Source organism: Pan paniscus, chromosome 22, assembly GCF_029289425.2.
Source record: "Pan paniscus chromosome 22, NHGRI_mPanPan1-v2.0_pri, whole genome shotgun sequence".
NCBI classification, from domain to species: Eukaryota; Metazoa; Chordata; class Mammalia; order Primates; family Hominidae; genus Pan; species Pan paniscus.
Genome location: NC_073271.2, coordinates 25,211,555 through 25,229,412, shown reverse-complemented (window position 1 = coordinate 25,229,412; position 17,858 = coordinate 25,211,555). Strand labels below are relative to the sequence as shown.

The following is a 17,858-nucleotide window of genomic DNA, read 5'->3' as shown; positions in this document are numbered from 1 at the left end:
TAGATGACGAGTTAGTGGGTGCAGCGCACCAGCATGGCACATGTATACATATGTAACTAACCTGCACAATGTGCACATGTACCCTAAAACTTAAAGTATAATAAAAAATAAAATAAAATAAAAATAAAAAAATAAAAAATAAAAAAAAATAAAATAAAATATAAAGCAAAAAAAAAAAAAAAAAAGACTGTTAAACCCAGGCAGTCAAATGTTATACCACACGGTGGGTGTGACTCCACACTAACAGAAAGAAATGTATCCATATGAGTTACTGGGTCAAGGTTTCACTTAGAGAAAAAAACCAAACTGAAAGAAAACTCAAGGATGCACAAGTACAGGACTGCTTTGGTCAGAGGAATGGACAAAAGTATTCTGGGAAAAAAATGGCCTGAAGTTAGCAAAGAAGCAAGGTAGCCACACATACAGAAGAGAGTAAAGAACTTTCCCCTTTAAAATCACTCTTGCCACTTGCAACCTACTTCCAAATAGAGGAAAAGAAGGCATTTCATCAAGATTCCTGTTACTGAAATGCCTAAAAACCCAAAGGCATTTCTGGTTGTAACAGAAAGAACTGAAAGAACAGCCCCCATGAGGCTACTCTGTAATACCAGAAGAATGAAGGGCAGCAAACAGGATGGGACCCAAACATTTTCTGATGTGTTTCCGTAAAAACAGAGGAACACATGAATAAAAAATGAGAAAAGAATATAAGCAAAAACTTCAAAGAACATGAAATGCAAATGGCTCTGAAACATAAAAATATGCTTAATCTAATTTATATTAAAATAAATGCAAAATAAAACTGCACTGAGATAATATTTTCCATCTAACATACCAATCAAAATCTGGAAGTTTGATAACACACAGCTGTCAAGGGTCAGGAGCAACCTTTGTGAAGGACAATTAGTATCAACCAAAACTACAAATGCAATCCCACTTCTCAAATTTACCCTACAGATGACTTATGTATAGGGTTATTCACTAGAGCACTGACCATTATAGCAAAAGACTGAAACAACCTAAATCAATAGAGAAATGGTTAAATGAATTATGGCACATCCATAACACAGAATCATGCAACTGTTAAAAAAAAAGAAAGAAAGAATGGGCCAGGCACGGTGTCTCACATCTGTAATCCCAGCACTTTGGTAGGCTGAGGCGGGCAGATTATCTGAGGTCAGGAGTTAGAGACCAGCCTGACCAACATGGCGAAACCTGTCTTTACTAAAAATACAAAAGTTAGCCAGGCACGGTGGCACATGTCTGTAATCCCAGCTACTCGGGAGGCTGTGGCAGGAGAATCACTTGAACCTGGGAGGCAGAGGTTGCAGTGTGCCAAGATCTCGCCATTTGCCCTCCAGCCTGGGCGACAGAGTGAGACACCATCTCAGAAAAAAAAAAAAAAAAAAAAGAATGAAGAAGTTTTATATACTAAAATGGAAAGGACTCCAAGAATCTAAGTATAAACAAACAACACAGTCCAGAATGGTGTGAATGGTAAGAAAGGGGGAAAAAAACCAAGACTGCATATTTGTATTTGCTCATATTTTCCAAAAGAAACTCCAGAAGGATACATAAGAAAAAACAAAAATGTTTATCTTTGTCATAAAAGGAAAGTGGTGGTCGGCCGGGCGCGGTGGCTCATGCCTGTAATCCCAGCACTTTGGCAGGCTGAGGAGGGCGGATCACTTGAGGTCAGGAGTTTGAGACCAGCCTGGCCAACAATGGTGAAACCCTGTCTCTACTAAAAATATAAAAATTAGCTAGGCTTGATGGCATGCACCTGTAGTCCTGACTGCTCAGGAGGCTGAGGCACGAGAATTGCTTGAACCTAGGAGATGGAGGTTGCAGTGAGCAGAGATCGTGCCACTGCACTCTGGCCTGGGCGACACAGCAAGACTCCATCTCAGGTTGGAAAAAAAAAAAACAGTGGTGGGAGGGGGACTTATTGTTTACCTTTATATATTTTTAAATTTGTGGGTGTCAATAATATTAACTTGAAAATTAAGTTAATTAAACTTACTACAAATACTTGTTACAAGCAATGCAGGATTTAAAAAAAAAGAAGCACGACGTTTTCTTCACATATACTCAAAGCAATTTCCCTGCAGAGAATACTAAATGAGCTAAATTCTGTAATTGTCAAATGAAAGTGCTGTATCTAAAATAACAGACATGTCTAACCAATGTCATTCAGACTACAAACTCAATAGTTCAAAATATAAAATTACAAGCATATGATTTTCCTCCTAATTACCCACCTTGGCTTGCTTTTTGGCTTGTTTCTTTGCTTTTTTCTGTAAGTGCTTACTTGTTCCAGAAGGAATATCACTTCTCTCTTTTATGTAACTGTCGTTATCTTTTTCTTCCTCGCTATCTTGATCTTCATCTTCCATTGTCTTTTTCAGATTTTTATCGTTTACACTTTTCTTACCACTCTTAAAATATAGATAACATAGGTCAAAAACAAAATTTTACAACTACCATTTGGTGAAAAAAAATCCACACTATGTAAATATTTTTCTACTTCTATTATATATTAGCTTTTTTTTCCACAATATTTGAAAATAGATGACACAAAATTCGTTTATCTCATATACTAGAAAGCAATCTTCACATAATGAGAAAACAAGCAAACCAACAAAACAGCAAAAGGCAACATCACATGTAAGTGTAATAGAAATATAACAAAATGTATTAGATACATGCTGTGTCACACTGTAAATACGTCCATTTCCAAATACATTTTCTAAGTGACTTATGTAAGTCACCACGGTGTATTCTTTTTTATTCTTTTCTTTCTTTGCATGCATATGACAGTTTCAAAAAAATAGAAAATAAAATTTGGTGAGACTTTAATTGCCAAGTAACAAGCCAAGGGTCTCATAATTCATACGAAGTTGAAGAATGATTTATCCAATACTCATAACATCTCTTCTTTTTTACTACTACTTAAAAGGAACCAAATTAAAACGAAATAATACTCTTTATTTAACATTTATGAACTTAGGTGTGCAAGGGATTCGTGATTAGTCTTAAATAACAAAAATAAGTATTAATTTTAATATAAGGAAAATACTTCCCTGTATGGAAACCAATCAAACTAATTACTTGTACAGAATTCTGAATACATCATCTTTTTTTCCATCCTTGTTTTTAAAGTAGTTACCCTGTTCTTTATTCAAATCCTAAAATGCATTCTACCTCAAATTAAGAAAAATTTCTGCATGGGCTAGTAATATACAAACTTAAAAAGAGTAACAAGGCTTCCCCCCATAAAATCTTACAGGAAAAAAAATCCACTTGAATAAAATAAACTCAATAGTCTTACCTGATCATCTAAAACTGGGAGGGACAAATCAAGGAAAGATTCATGAACCAAGGAGACCTTAACCAATCAGAAAAGACAGTGTAAAAATGTAAATACTGTAAATGTTACATAGTAAGATCCTCCCTGCCCTGTGGGATGGGGAGTAGGGGATGGGTTTTAAAATAAACAAAGGCTTAAGAAAATTTGAAATGAAAAATTACACAACATTGAGGACTTTGGGTTGGGGGAAATAAATCAAACTGTTTAACGTCTTCAAGATTTAAGGAGTGCTGACATTTCCCACAAAGAACCATGCACATCTGAATAGCATCTGAATAGTTTAAAAAGATATCCTATGAAGGTAGAGATTTCTGCTTTTGAAATAAACAATTGATAAACTGTTGAATATTAGTGAACAAACCCAGTACACATGACATCTACTTACAGTTCTGCATTGATCACACATGATCATACTAGTTAGTTCACCACCAAAGATGCGGTCAACAAAACTTGGTATTGATTTTTTCTTCTCGTAATCTATGGAGAAAAAAAAGTCTATCAATTACCAATTACTGTTATATAATTAATTAAACAAGAAAAGCTAAAACTACTTACCTATCTAACTCTAAAATTTTATTTTAAATTTCCTGTCCCACAGACTTCTTCCTCCATTCATCATCACCATTTTTTTTAAGCGATAGAAGTCAGTATTATATATTCTACCTCTGAGCATAACATAATTGAACACAATCGCCTTTTATGAATAAGACAAAAAAGTCCTTATCCAAGATCTAGTCAGTGGGAAGTAAACTGTGCAAGTCAGTGAGACTTCTATGTCTTTCCCTCTCTCTCCATTAGTATAAAATGAACAGCTCGGAGTAGGCTGAATGACAGTCTAGTTCCTTAGTTCTAGCTCTAACATTCTAACATTCAAGACTGATAAAAGATACCAGAGTAGCAAACTGGGAGAGAAAATGCATGTAACTTGTTTTGTGAACTCTAAGACTGAACTCCTTTGATATTTTAAAAACAAAAGAAAAACCTCAGGAAAATATTTCAAACAAAATCTTCCTTTTATTTTCCTATGCTCCCAGAAATAATCTTGATAAGTTTAATATAACTAAAAGCCATAATTTTACTACTTGGTCAGCCAATTTTCCAAATACGTGAAACCTATAAGCACTATTCAAATGATAATTTATGCAGAACCACATTTTTCTGACAGAAAATGCCAGCGGGGGTAATTCTCTCCATTACTGGCCAGGCTCTAAAGGGCACCAAGGAGCAAAGAGTTGCTATAAGTTGATTCAAATCTGTGCTTTATAATACAGTGCCCTTAGTCACTTATGGCTATTTAAATTTAATTACAATTAAATAAAAATAAAAATGTAGTTCCTCAGTTTCACCAGTCACATTTCAGGCGCCACACGTGCCTAGTTGCTTCTGTATGGAACAGCAAAGGTATAGAGGAGTTCCATCAACATAGGAAGTTCTACTGGGCAGATCTGTCCTAAATCTTTACACGCCACATAATAAGAACTAAGTTGGCTCCATGATTAATAAACCAACTACTGACAACTCACAGTAACAAATATAATTCATGTATTACTGCTAATTATAATTTTAAGCTTTTGAAAAGTAAAACTGTAATTTATCATAGTTCTATCTTTAATACATAAAAAGAATACACCATGGAGTAAAACTGTTCACTTCTGGAGCACTGAATAATTTTTATTAATCAACGTTGATAAAGAGAAATTATACATTAATAATTGTGGACTTGGAAATACATGTGCTAGCAATCTTGTCCTAAGGTACAGAGGAATTCAACTATAGTGTTTTAGTTCAAAAAGTCAGACATTACCTTTAACTTTATTTTTTAGTTCTTCATCCAACTTTTCAGTAGAATTACCAAATGCTTTAAGTATTCCTTTACTCACTCTCTAAAAGTAATAAAATGGATATATATATACTATTAAATTTTAAATTTTATTTTCCTTAGAAATATGTAATCAAGTCAAGAAAGTGATCAGGATACAGCTCCCCATATTTACTAAATGATCCCAAAATCACATTTTCAAACTTAATTCAAGGAGCTAAAAAGGAATTATGCCACAAAGCAATCACTAACCACTGAATAAAGGTATTATCTTATCATTTCAAGATCTTAAACCTCTTCAAACCAAAGGTTTTCAGAACATGCCCACCACCTTTGAGAAGAAACTGAAATAGCTTGTCCTACAAGCAGAATGATTACATGACAGCCACAGGGTCTGACTCCAGTGCTTAAAGCCCAGCTCCATTATTTCTGGGGGACCTTAAACTAGGTACTGAACTTCTCTACAGCCTAGATTCTCAATCTACGGAATAGGAAAAAATCACAGTATCCACCTCGCAGAAACTTTGTGAGAACGAAGTAAGGGAATTAATACAAAACACTGAAAACAGTGATTGGCATAAAAATAAGTGCGAAATAAATATTAGTTATTATCACTATTATTAGTACTCATTAATTCATACCCCAAATACATTTTTTTATATCCTGGCAAGTAACAAAAATTTTAAAATGCAACCAATGTTCCCTGACTCTTACAAAATGAAAATACTTCCTAGGTTCAAAAAACAGTGTTAAATCAGACTCAGAATTAAAAGTAAGGGTGTGCTGCACCTGGGTTTGGGAGAAACAATTTCCAATATTTGGCAGCTCTCTTCGTATAGGTTAGTACAACAGAATCTTTAAAGAACATTAATGCTGTAAACATCAACTAAACTTAAGCCATCATGAGAAAGAGAATTACTGCTAATTCTCTGGATTCATTCTAATGGTGAAAACATACTAGTTGAAAAAGCTGGTGTAAGAAAAAATTTAAAAGTATGATGGCCTTAATAACTAGCTTTCATTGTTTTAACTCGTAAGATATCAAATGAGACAGAAAGCTTATGAAGATAAGATCATAAAATACAATGGTCATAACATGCTAACTTGGTGTTCTTCTGCTCTCATCCCATCCAATAAATAGCGAAGCAGCTCCTGGCTGTCTTGCTGCTGATAGCCTTTAAACCGCACTGCTCTAGAGAAAAACAAAAAGACAGAAAAGCAATCTTCAGTCTACTAAGCTCTGAAGCTATTTTTAGAAAATCTTAGGATCATATCCCAAATCTCAGAGAGTTCTGCTTTCTACAAATTTCTGTTTAGTCCATTAACACCCTTGGGAGATTTAACTATCACATAAATACATTTTAAAATCCAAATGAAAAAAAACTATGCCTTTTGTATATAGAGGGTTGACTAAATGTAATGCTATTAATATTTTTATATTTTACTATTTAATATTAATATTATTTCTCAGCATCTCACTGAGGCACTGAAAGCACAATCGAAGTGGATACTCACTTTTTACAGACCTGAGAAAAGAGTTCTTTCGGTGTCACAACCCCCTTTTTGGTCTCTTGCATCTCATTAAGAAACTGGCTCATGGCTAAAGTAAGAGGGCCTGGAGGCTCAAGGTTTATTTCTAACGGTTCCTGAATATGGGAAAAGAAATTACTTTCTTCAGTCAAATTCTGGAATCACTGACTTTACTAAAATCTAATTAGTTAACATATACTACCAATGTTCCTGACAGAACTGCCCCATTTAAAAGTTTAAAATGTACATCAAAAGAGACAGAAACTGTTTGGTCACAGACTGTCTTATGCAGAATTCAGCTCTACTATTTTAGTTTTAGATTATCCGGAACACTTACTACCTAAGAATTGAAAGAGCCAAAGCAAAATGTAAATAATAAAAATGGATAAGGTAATATTTATTTGGTTACACAGCTCTTAAGTCACCTTAAAGATGTTAAAAATAATAATGTAAGCCTAAGGCTTCTCAAACATATACACATTCCCAAGAAGGAAGCTTAACACTCAAGCATAGAAAAACAGAGCACACACAAGGCAAACAGATGTAAAGACTCCTTATAACTTCTATTAGCCTGAAACTGTTTAAGTTAGTAGCCTAAAGTAAAACAAAACAAACAAAAACAGTGGAAATGAGTGTCAGTTATTTAAAATAATTTAGAAAACACACATTCAGAGAGGAAAGTTACAGACTAGAAAAGTTTAAAGAACATACTGTTAATGCCAAATCAGGTGGTTCAATTTTTACAATTGTTCCAGACATTTTCACTTCTTTTAGTAGTTGTCTAAGCACTGGTGTTTGTGACAAGTTCTAGAATGTAGGGTGAAAAAAAAGAGAAAAATTATTTAAAGGCAAATCAACTCTGATACTTCTTAAGTGTCTATTCTATCAAAACAGAAAATCATGACCAACACTGCAAACTCTATACTCGGAAAATGAAAAGTTACAGATGCTTCTCTCCCTACTCTATTTGGGTCATAACTACTTCAGTTCTGAGCTTATTCATCACCTTAGTGGGGCATTCTCCCACCACCCAATCAGAAGTAGCTATCCCCAATCCTCCACCATGACTCTCTCACAACCACTTACCACTACCTGTAGGTACGTATTTGCTTCCATATGAGGTTATCCTGTGTTTCCTCCACCCAAGTGCAAGCTCCATGAAAGAAGCAGCAATATTTCTTTCAAACCCACTGCACTCAAGTGCTCACCAAACTCTCTTACTGTCATGCAATAAAACTTTCCTGCTCTCCCTCTCCCTCTCCCTCTCCCCACGGTCTCCCTCTCCCTCTCTTTCCGCAGTCTCCCTCTCATGATGAGCCGAGGCTGGACTGTGCTGCTGCCGTCTCGGCTCACTGCAACCTCCCTGCCTGATTTTCCTGCCTCACCCTGCCGGGTGCCTGCGATTGCGGGCTCACGCCGCCACGCCTGACTGATTTTGGTGGAGACGGGGTTTCGCTGTGTTGGCCGGGCGGGTCTCCAGCCCCTAACCGCGGGTGATCCGCCAGCCTCGGCCTCCCGAGGTGCCGGGATTGCAGACGGAGTCTTGTTCGCTCAGTGCTCAATGGTGCCCGGGCTGGAGTGCAGTGGCGTGGTCTCGGCTCGCTGCGGCCTCCACCTCCCAGCCGCCTGCCTTGGCCTCCCAAAGTGCCGAGATTGCAGCCTCTGCCCGGCCGCCACCCCGTCTGGGAAGTGAGGAGCGTCTCTGCCTGGCCGCCCATCGTCTGGGATGTGAGGAGCCCCTCTGCCTGGCTGCCCAGTCTGGAAAGTGAGGAGCGTCTCCGCCTGGCCGCCATCCCATCTGGGAAGTGAGGAGCACCTCTTCCCGGCCGCCATCACATCTGGGAGGTGAGGAGCGTCTCTGCCCGGCCGCCCATCGTCTGAGATGTGGGGAGCGCCTCTGCCCCGCCACCCCGTCTGGGATGTGAGGAGCATCTCTGCCCGGCCGTGACCCCGTCTGGGAGGTGAGGAGCATCTCTGCCCGGCCACCCCGTCTGAGAAGTGAGGAGACCCTCTGCCCGGCAACCGCCCTGTCTGAGAAGTGAGGAGCCTCTCCTCCCGGCAGCCACCCCATCTGGGAAGTGAGGAGCGTCTCCGCCCGGCAGCCTCCCCGTCCGGGAGGGAGGTGGGGGGGTCAGCCCCCCGCCCGGCCAGCCGCCCCGTCCGGGAGGGAGGTGGGGGGGTCAGCCCCCCTCCAGGCCAGCCGCCCCGTCCGGGAGGGAGGTGGGGGCGTCAGCCCCCCGCCCGGCCAGCCGCCCCGTCCGGGAGGGAGGTGGGGGGGGGTCAGCCCCCCGCCCGGCCAGCCGCCCCGTCCGGGAGGTGAGGGGCACCTCTGCCTGGCCGCCCCTACTGGGAAGTGAGGAGCCCCTCTGCCAGGCCAGCTGCCCCGTCCGGGAGGGAGGTGGGGGGGGTCAGCCCCCTGCCTGGCCAGCCGCCCTGTCCGGGAGGGAGGTGGGGGGGTCAGCCCCCCGCCCGGCCAGCCGCCCCATCCGGGAGGGAGGTGGGGGTGTCAGCCCCCCTCCCGGCCAGCTGCCCTGTCCGGGAGGTGAGGGGCGCCTCTGCCCGGCCGCCCCTACTGGGAAGTGAGGAGCCTCTCTGCCCGGCCACCACCCCGTCTGGGAGGTGTGCCCAACAGCTCATTGAGAACGGGCCAGGATGACAATGGCGGCTTTGTGGAATAGAAAGGCGGGAAAGGTGGGGAAAAGATTGAGAAATCGGATGGTTGCCGTGTCTGTGTAGAAAGAAGTAGACATGGGAGACTTTTCATTTTGTTCTGTTTTTTTTTTTTTAAAAAACAAAAACAAAAACAAAAAACTTTCCTTAAGTTTTCTTTGGCCAGGCGTGGTGGCTCACGCCTGTAATCCAAACACTTTGGGTGGCCAAAGGGGGTGGACGGCTTAAGCCCAGGAGTTCAAGACTAGCCTAGGCAACATGGCGAAACCCTGTCTCTACAAAAGATACAAAAACTAGCTGGGAGTGGTGGCGCATGCCTGTAGTCCCAGCTACTCTGGAGGCTAAGGTAGGAGGACTGCTTGAGTCCAAGAGGTAGAGGCTGCAGTGAGCCACGATCGTGCCACTGCACTCCAGCTGAGTGACAGAGTGAGACCCTGTCTCAAAAAAAAAAAAAAAAGTTTTCTTTGGATACGTAGAAATAAATTACTCAGGTGGAAAAAAATAACGTAAGTAGCAGATTCTATGAGGAAAAGGACAGCTTTTTTAAAGGGAAAAAAATGACAATGTACCTGCATAACTGCATTGAAGAAACATGTGTTTCCCAAATTACTGAGTCCTTTCACGGTTATTTGGCAAGGAGAATTCATGGGAGGATTCTCTTTAGCCATGTTTTCCTTCTTTTCTCTCTCTTGTTCATTCTTACTCTCTTTTTCTAATTTTTTATTTTCAAGTTCAATATTTCCATTATCTTTCTCTGCTTTAAAAAAAGAAGAAAAGATTTAGCAAAATGTGTAATACAGTCATATCGATGCAGAAGTATACTTGGGAAACAGTACTAGAGTTTGTGAGTTTACCTGAAGTCATTCTTTCCAACCCACCCACCCATTTGATTTTAAATAGATACAGGTAAATTGCCATCCAAAAAAAAAAAAACACAAAACCCAGTAAACAAAAAATACTCAGACCTAAAGTAAGCATTAGTTTGATAAATGAAACCAAACAGTATGTGCTTTGGTATAAATCTCCCTTTTTTACTGCACAAAAATTCTTTACAAATGAACACATCTTACCTTGTGAAATTAAGAATATAAAACAATCAAGAACGTGGACATGAAATAAATTTTTTAATGAATTCTGTGGGTCAAAAATCAATCCTAAAGTAAAAAACAAATAATTCTGGCTCTGACAAAGATACTTGTGACAATAAAAACTTAAAAAACATGCTTAAAGCAAATGCTGTATGTCAGCCAATTAATTTAATTATGCATGGAAAGAACCTAAGAAATATCTGACCATTAGAAGGAATCACAAATGCTTTATGTTATCCCAGCAGACAGACTGAAATCTTGCTATTACAAAATGTACGACAGTAAGAACAGTGTAAGGCAGGTCTATAGTAAGCCTGGCTAGGGTTATGGGAATTACCTTAGTCTTAGCATTATTGGCCATTACCTTAGTCTATGGCCTTCATCACATCTGACTAGATCATTTCTCATATCCCTTCTAATACCTTATAGTTAAACCAAAAATAGTTTCATAGTTTCCAATCAACCATAACTAATGTTACTCAGCTGTATGTAATGCTAGGTAGTATAACAAATCTAAGTATCAGCAGATACACAAATCAACATTTGGTGTATATTAAAGAAACAAATTATTTTACCTGGCTTTGGAGTTGTAATGCCGGCTTGTTTTCTGACATAATCAACCACTTGACCCAACTGGTTTGAACTACAATACTGGACCTCATTATCACATATGTAACACCTGTGACCCAAAAATCAGAGATGAAAAATGACAAAATGACAACTAAAAAGGGGGAGACAAATAATAATTCCTGGAATCAAAGTGTGTAACTGCCAACTTATTCTATTAAAGAAACCGAACGTAAAAATTCTGTTTTCCTGAAGAACACTATGCATATTAACTCTGGTTTATTATTAATAAAATTAGCCAGAATTATGGCTGCATATAAGTAGTATGATGAAATACTCCAAACATTTTACTTTACTGGTTATAACATTGAAGTCAAAAGTTTTTTACATATATTTTAAAATACAGAATTACACTAACAAAAATAACAACTTTTTTTTGTTTGTTTTGTTTTTTGTTTTTTTTTGAGACGGAGTCTCGCTCTGGTGCCCAGGCTGCATGCAGTGGCAGGATCTCGGCTCACTGCAACCTCCGCCTCCCTGGTTCACGCCATTCTCCTACCTCAGCCTCCCGAGTAGCTGGGACTACAGGCGCCCACCACCATGCCCAGCTAATTTTTTTTTGTATTTTTAGTAGAGATGGGGTTTCAACGTGTTAGCCAGACAAAAGTAACAACTTTTACAATTGAAAGATGCCATTCAAGCCAGGCACGGTGGCTCATGCCTGTAATCCCAGCACTTTGGGAGGCCGAGGCATGCGGATCACAAGGGGATCACGAGGTCAGGAGTTTGAGACCAGCCTGACCAACATGGTGAAACCCCGTCTCTACTAAAAATACAAAAATTAGCCGGGCGTGGTGGTGCATCCCTGTAATCTCAGCTACTCGGGAGGCTGAGGCAGGAGAATTGCTTGAACCTGGGAGGCAGAGGTTGTGGTGAGCCGAGATCACACCACTGCACTCCAGCCTGGGCGACAGAAAGAGATTCCGTCTCAAAAAAAAAAAAAGATGTCATTCAGTGAAGACTACTGTGAAAATGATTTTTAAGACGTAAAAATCTGTTTTAATGATGTTACAATGCAGCATCTATAACATACCAGACTGACATTTATTTTCATGCAAATTCATAGCCAAAATTTTATTACAATTTTATCTGAAATTTGTTCTTAGCGTCCCTATCTCCACTATATGCCTTATAATATCACAAGCAAGAAAAACAAAGGGGTAAAGATTCTTAAGTCTTCTATGTTACAATGTTTGTGTTTGTGCAAACGTCCAAGTAAAAGCTTCGCATAATACTGCATTATTTAGCTTTGTGAAAGTGATGGTATTTTAAAACATACAAAATTTTAAATTGCTTTCTTCTTAAACATATTTAAACATTTCCATTCTCTAATATTTCAAATAATTTCCACCCAAGAGGCAGAGGAACTGAAACTCACCATACACTCCAGTTGTCCAAACTAAGAACCAGACAGTGAGGTTCAGATCTTGGCGTCAGATAGTGCTTCAAGGCATGCTGCTCCTGAGAATTTCTGCCACAGCCCTAAAAAAATCATAATCATAAACCTCAAAGCCATAAAAATTCAGCAAGAGGGGAGAATGCATAATCTATCATAAACAAGGAAGTGGCTCATGAAATTCTGCCATTCTTACAATCTTGAAAAGAAAATGTTAGACTCTAGAATCAGTATTTTGTTAAAACTTAAATATGCACAGGCAACTGAGAACATTTAAGTCAACAAGTATTTAGAAAACCATGCACTCGCTAGGCGCGGAGGCTCACACCTGTAATCCCAGCACTTTGGGAGGCTGAGGCCGGGGGTGGAATCACCTGAGGTCAGGAGTTCGAGACCAGCCTGACCAACATGGTGAAACCCCATCTCTACTAAAAATACAAAAATTAGCCGGGTGTGGTGGCGCACGTCTGTAATCCCAGCTAATTAGGAGGCTGAGGCAGGAGAACTGCTTGAACTCAGGAGGCGGAGGTTGCAGTGAGCCAAGATCACGTCTGGGCCTGCACTCTAGCCTGGGCAACAAGAGCAAAAACTCCATCTCAAAATAAAAAAAAAAAAAAGAAAACCATGCACTCAAAGTACTCTTCTTCTCCAACTTTCCAGCCCAAATTAAACCACACTAATGCAGTCAAGTCTGGTTTGGATTCCTTAACAGTCTCCTAAACATTCCCCTAACTTCAGCCTCCTTCTTCACATGCATATTCTTTCAGTTTAATGTTCCTAAAACAAAGCTCTGTTCATACACCATTCAAAAATTATGAATTGCTCTCTTAAACTCCCAATAAACAAACCTGACATCCTCTGACCTCGACATATCTCTCCAGTGTTAACTCCCACATTCTCTTATTCACGTACCAACGACCAGCTAAAAACACACTGAGCACTTTTCACAACTATGCAATTTTGTTCACATTATTCTATTTATCCAGAATCCTTTATGAACACTGCTACCTAACCAAATCCCACCCACTCTTCAAGATCTTGCTCAAAAGCCACCTCCTCCCAGAAGCCTATACTTATCTCCCAGATGAGAAAATACTGTCTCCTTCCTTTAAACAAATTCTATAAAACATGGCACGAATTCCTAGTGGCATTCCTTATTTTTTACCTTGTACTAACGTTATTGATATTTATATCCTTTCTCACCTGGTCTATAAATCCCAAAGGCTCAAGGCAGTAGACTTAATCTATTACCAAATATTCTAGAACACAGGAGGTGGTCAAAAAACACTATTTAAACAAGTAAATGGGAGACTTTTACCTAAAAGATGTATAGGCTTATTCATAAAAGAACATGACCTAAACTTCTGCTTTCAGCTAGTCAGATCACTGCTAAGAAACATATCTTCACTGTGTATCTACTGGAACCAGTCTATCAACTTTTGGATCACAGTACAACAACCGGTCGTGTTTCCATTGCAGCTAGATATATACTTTGGAGAAGAAATATACATTGGTAGTTTCTAATTCCTTAACTATGATCCCAAACACTATTCGCTTAATTTATCCCACTGAACATTTAATTACAAAATAAATGAATTAACATTTGATACTATTTTTGAAAATTACAACATCATTTGAGATCATTTGAAACATAGTTGTCTTGAGACAACAGTTAAGAATCATTAGCTAACAGTGCCAAAGGTATCTAGTGGGAAAAAAGTTAGCAGTTAATACTGACATGTCTTATTCTTACAAATTAAAAAGGTAGCACAAAAATTTGTAACACAAAATATATTCTGAAAAACTGAAATAGGAAAGCATATTCATACTCACCATATGTATTTAAAAGGTTACAATTAAACCTTTCAAATACAAGTAAACAATATTCTTTTCTAACATACAGATTTTTTTAACTGACCACAATGAGATATCAGTATATAACTATCATGATGGCTAAAATAAAAAACTGTGACAATTGTAAATGCTGGCAAAAATGAAGAAAAAGTGAAAGTGAATCATTCATACACTGCTAGTAAGAATATAAAAGGTAGAGTCACTGTGAAAAAACAGTTTGGCAGTTTCTTAAAAAACTAAACATTAAATTGCCATAGGACCCAGCAATTGCACTCGTGGACATTTATCCTAGAGAAATGAAATCTAAGTTCACACAAAAACCTGTACACAAATGTTAACAGCAGCTTTATTTGTAATCACCAAAAAATGGGATCAGCCCAGATGTTGTCATTCGACAGGTAAACAGTAAAAACAAGCTGTTGTACATACATGCCATAAAATATGCTCAGTAATAAAAAAAGAGCAAACTTGATACACACAGCTTTGATAAATCTTTGGGTGATTATGCTGAGTGAAAAAGCCAATCCTGGCTGGGCACGGTGGCTCACACCTATCATCTTAGCACTTTGGGAGGCCCAGGGGGGTAGATCACTTGAGCCCAGGAGTTCAAGACCAGCCTGGGCAGTATACCAAAACCGCATCTTTACAAAAAATACAAAAATTAGCCAGGAGTGGTGGCATGCAGGTGTAGTCCCAGCTACTCAGGAGGCTGAGGTGGGAGGATCACTTGAGCCTGGGAGGTGAAGGCTGCCGTGAGCCGTGATTATACCACTGAACTCCAGCCTGGGTGAGAGAGTGAGACCCTGCCTCAAAAAAAGAAAAAAGCAAAAGCCAATCCCCAAATGTTGCACACTGTATGACTCCATTTACATAACATTTCTGATGAAATGACTAAATTTAGAAATACAGAATAGAATGGTAGTTGCCAGGGGCTGCAGAGAGTGGTGGCAGTAGGGAGGTGGGTATGATTATACAAGGGCAACACAAGAGATCCCTGTGATGTTCAACTATTTAGTATCGTGACTGTGGTGGTGAATAATCTACACAGGTGACAAAAGTGTACAGAATGTAATACACATGTACACATACATACATGCACAAAAAAAGAAGTCAAACTCAGGAGATCTGATTGCGATTGGTGTGTTGTTTCAATCTCAATATCCTGGTTGTGATATTATACTCATTTTGTAAAATGTTACCACTGGGGGACTCTGAGCAAAATGCATAGGGATTTCTCTGTATTATTTGTTAGATCTGCACATGGTCTATAATAACCTCAATAAGATTTTCAATTTGAAAACGTGAAAAAAAAAAAAAAATTCCTGGCTGGGCGCAGTGGCTCATGCCTGTATTCCTAGCACTTTGAGGGAGCCAAGGTGAGTGGATCACTTGAAATCAGGAGTTTGAGACCAGCCTGGCCAACATGGCAAAACTCTGTCTCTACTAAAAATACAAAACTCAGCCAGGTGTGGTGGCGCACACCTGTAATTCCAGCTACTTGGAGACTGAGGCAGGAAAACTGCTTGAACCTGGGAGGTGGAGGCTGCCATGAGCCAAGATTGTGCCACTGCACTCCAGCCTGGGTGACAGAGTGAGACCCCATCTCAAAAAAACAACAAAAAACTGGCTATCTGCCTGATCTTGAAGCCTCATGATTTCATGACTACTGCCTAGTAGCCCAATTTCCTAACATATAAGCTTAACTTGCCACCACTAAGGGTAACTGAGAGACCCTGACTTTAGTACCACGGTAATAACTGTGAGCTGGTAGAGTAGACACTGTGATATGCCAGCCAGACATGCCCTCACTGCCAAAGATCAAGGTACTACTCATTCCCCCAGGTGCTGAGAATGTGGCCGGCTGAGAGCTCACAGTCTAGTCCATCCATCCCCAGGAATCAGTCTCAACAAAAGGGAGCTGCCTTGCCCAAGGTTACTTCCTGCTCTAGGGGCAGGCCACATCCAATGACTGGTCTATGCACAGGTAGAAAGGTCTAGCTCCTTGCCTCAATTCAGGCAAGAGATCACTGTGGGATTGGCTGAGACCCTGTTGCCACTGCCTCTTCATTCAACTTCTCCCTATGCTTAATCTTGCTTCCCTTACTTTTACTGGTGTGGTACCAGAGAACACTCCACCACCTATATACACATCTCAGACTCAGAACTGGTTCTCCAGAGAACATGATCTATGTTACTAGTATCCTTTTATCCATACTGTACTTTCAGGTAATACCTTCTAAAGTAAGTTCAAAGAGTTTTCTAAAATCCCATATTGATCTTAAAACGTAAGCATACCTGATGGCCACATTTAAGACACAGCCAAACTGAAGGCTTTTCTTCTGTTTCTTCTTCAGCTTTATCTTTCACTTTATTGTCAGTCTTACAGTCTTGGCAGATATTCCATTCCACATTCACTAAAGCCTTTTTCAGATTACCTTGTTCCAATCCTTTTCTAATGTGTCTGCACACAGGTTCTATTAAAACAAATAATAGACAAGGAATATATAAGGTCAAAAATGACTTTCTTCAGTTAATCTCAAAACTTACCCTTGATTCACATTTCAAAAATGAAATTTACTCTATAAACTGTTAAGATATTCTGAACTTAAAATTGTTTGATATTTGAATAATATGAGATAAATATGTGAGAAAGAGATTTGACACAAATTTGTGAAGTTTCGCTTTCTTGAAGTCCTAAATATAACCACCACTGTCCCCCACTACAAATCCATTTCAATTTATTTGGCTATTTCCTTTAAATTAAGGCCCTTTATCATATTTATGATTCTCTCTATCTTTAAAGATTTGTAGAAAACGTCCTTCATTCAGTCAATAATACACCTACTATAGGGCAGGCACTGTGCTAGACGCTCAGGAGCCCAAAATTGACCAAGTCACAGCTGTTTTCTTTGAGTAGCTCACATTCTGGAAGGAAAGGCAGCTAAATAAATTAATGTATAAGAATCTCCGAAACATTGTATAGCAGCACAAGCAGAGAAGGCTAAAGTCACCAAAAGTTTCACAGGGGACGTAACATGTGTGCAATCCTAGAAGATAATAATAGTAATAAAAATTGCTGATATTAATTAAATATGTCCTATGAACTTTGTTAAATGTTTTGAATACATTATCCCATTTAATCCTTACAAGCACCCTAGAAGACACTATTTTTCCAATGACAAATGAGAAAACTAAGATTTAGTGCCCACATAACTACTGAGTATCTATGCCAGAATTTAGACTCAAGTCTTTCAGACTTCATAGCTCACACTTTAAACTGCGACCTCAGGGAGTGAAGGGCAATCTGAAAATGCCAATGCCAAGAACAAAAACATGTAAAAGTGCATGCTGTCTCCCCAGATGATGGAGTTACACAATGTGCAAAAATGAGCAGTTGAACCTGAGGCTGAAAACTCTGTTGGGGCCAAGATAAGTAAAGAGCTTTGCAAACCACTCTACAGTGCTGAGTTGTTTCAGGAACGCTGGAGGTTTAGAAACTAGTCA

At 39.3% G+C, this 17,858-nt stretch overlaps 1 protein-coding gene across 4 annotated transcripts in view; it reads right to left on the bottom strand.

The window, feature by feature from the left end:
* Positions 1–17,858, bottom strand: part of USP16 (ubiquitin specific peptidase 16) — a 32,353-nt gene that overhangs the window by 8,864 nt on the left and 5,631 nt on the right. For 2 of the 4 annotated variants that reach the window (XM_008965768.5, XM_034947864.3), the window contains 11 exons: positions 16,650–16,828; positions 12,483–12,586; positions 11,053–11,156; positions 9,959–10,143; positions 7,431–7,526; positions 6,705–6,835; positions 6,294–6,381; positions 5,175–5,253; positions 3,756–3,847; positions 3,332–3,388; positions 2,262–2,438 (listed from right to left, as the gene is read on the bottom strand). In XM_008965768.5, coding sequence (XP_008964016.1) covers positions 2,262–2,438; positions 3,332–3,388; positions 3,756–3,847; positions 5,175–5,253; positions 6,294–6,381; positions 6,705–6,835; positions 7,431–7,526; positions 9,959–10,143; positions 11,053–11,156; positions 12,483–12,586; positions 16,650–16,828 — 1,292 coding nt within the window. Of the gene's footprint in view, positions 1–2,261; positions 2,439–3,331; positions 3,389–3,755; positions 3,848–5,174; positions 5,254–6,293; positions 6,382–6,704; positions 6,836–7,430; positions 7,527–9,958; positions 10,147–11,052; positions 11,157–12,482; positions 12,587–16,649; positions 16,829–17,858 lie in introns of all 4 variants that reach the window. The other 2 variants (XM_003813181.7, XM_003813182.6) reach the window with 1 other exon arrangement.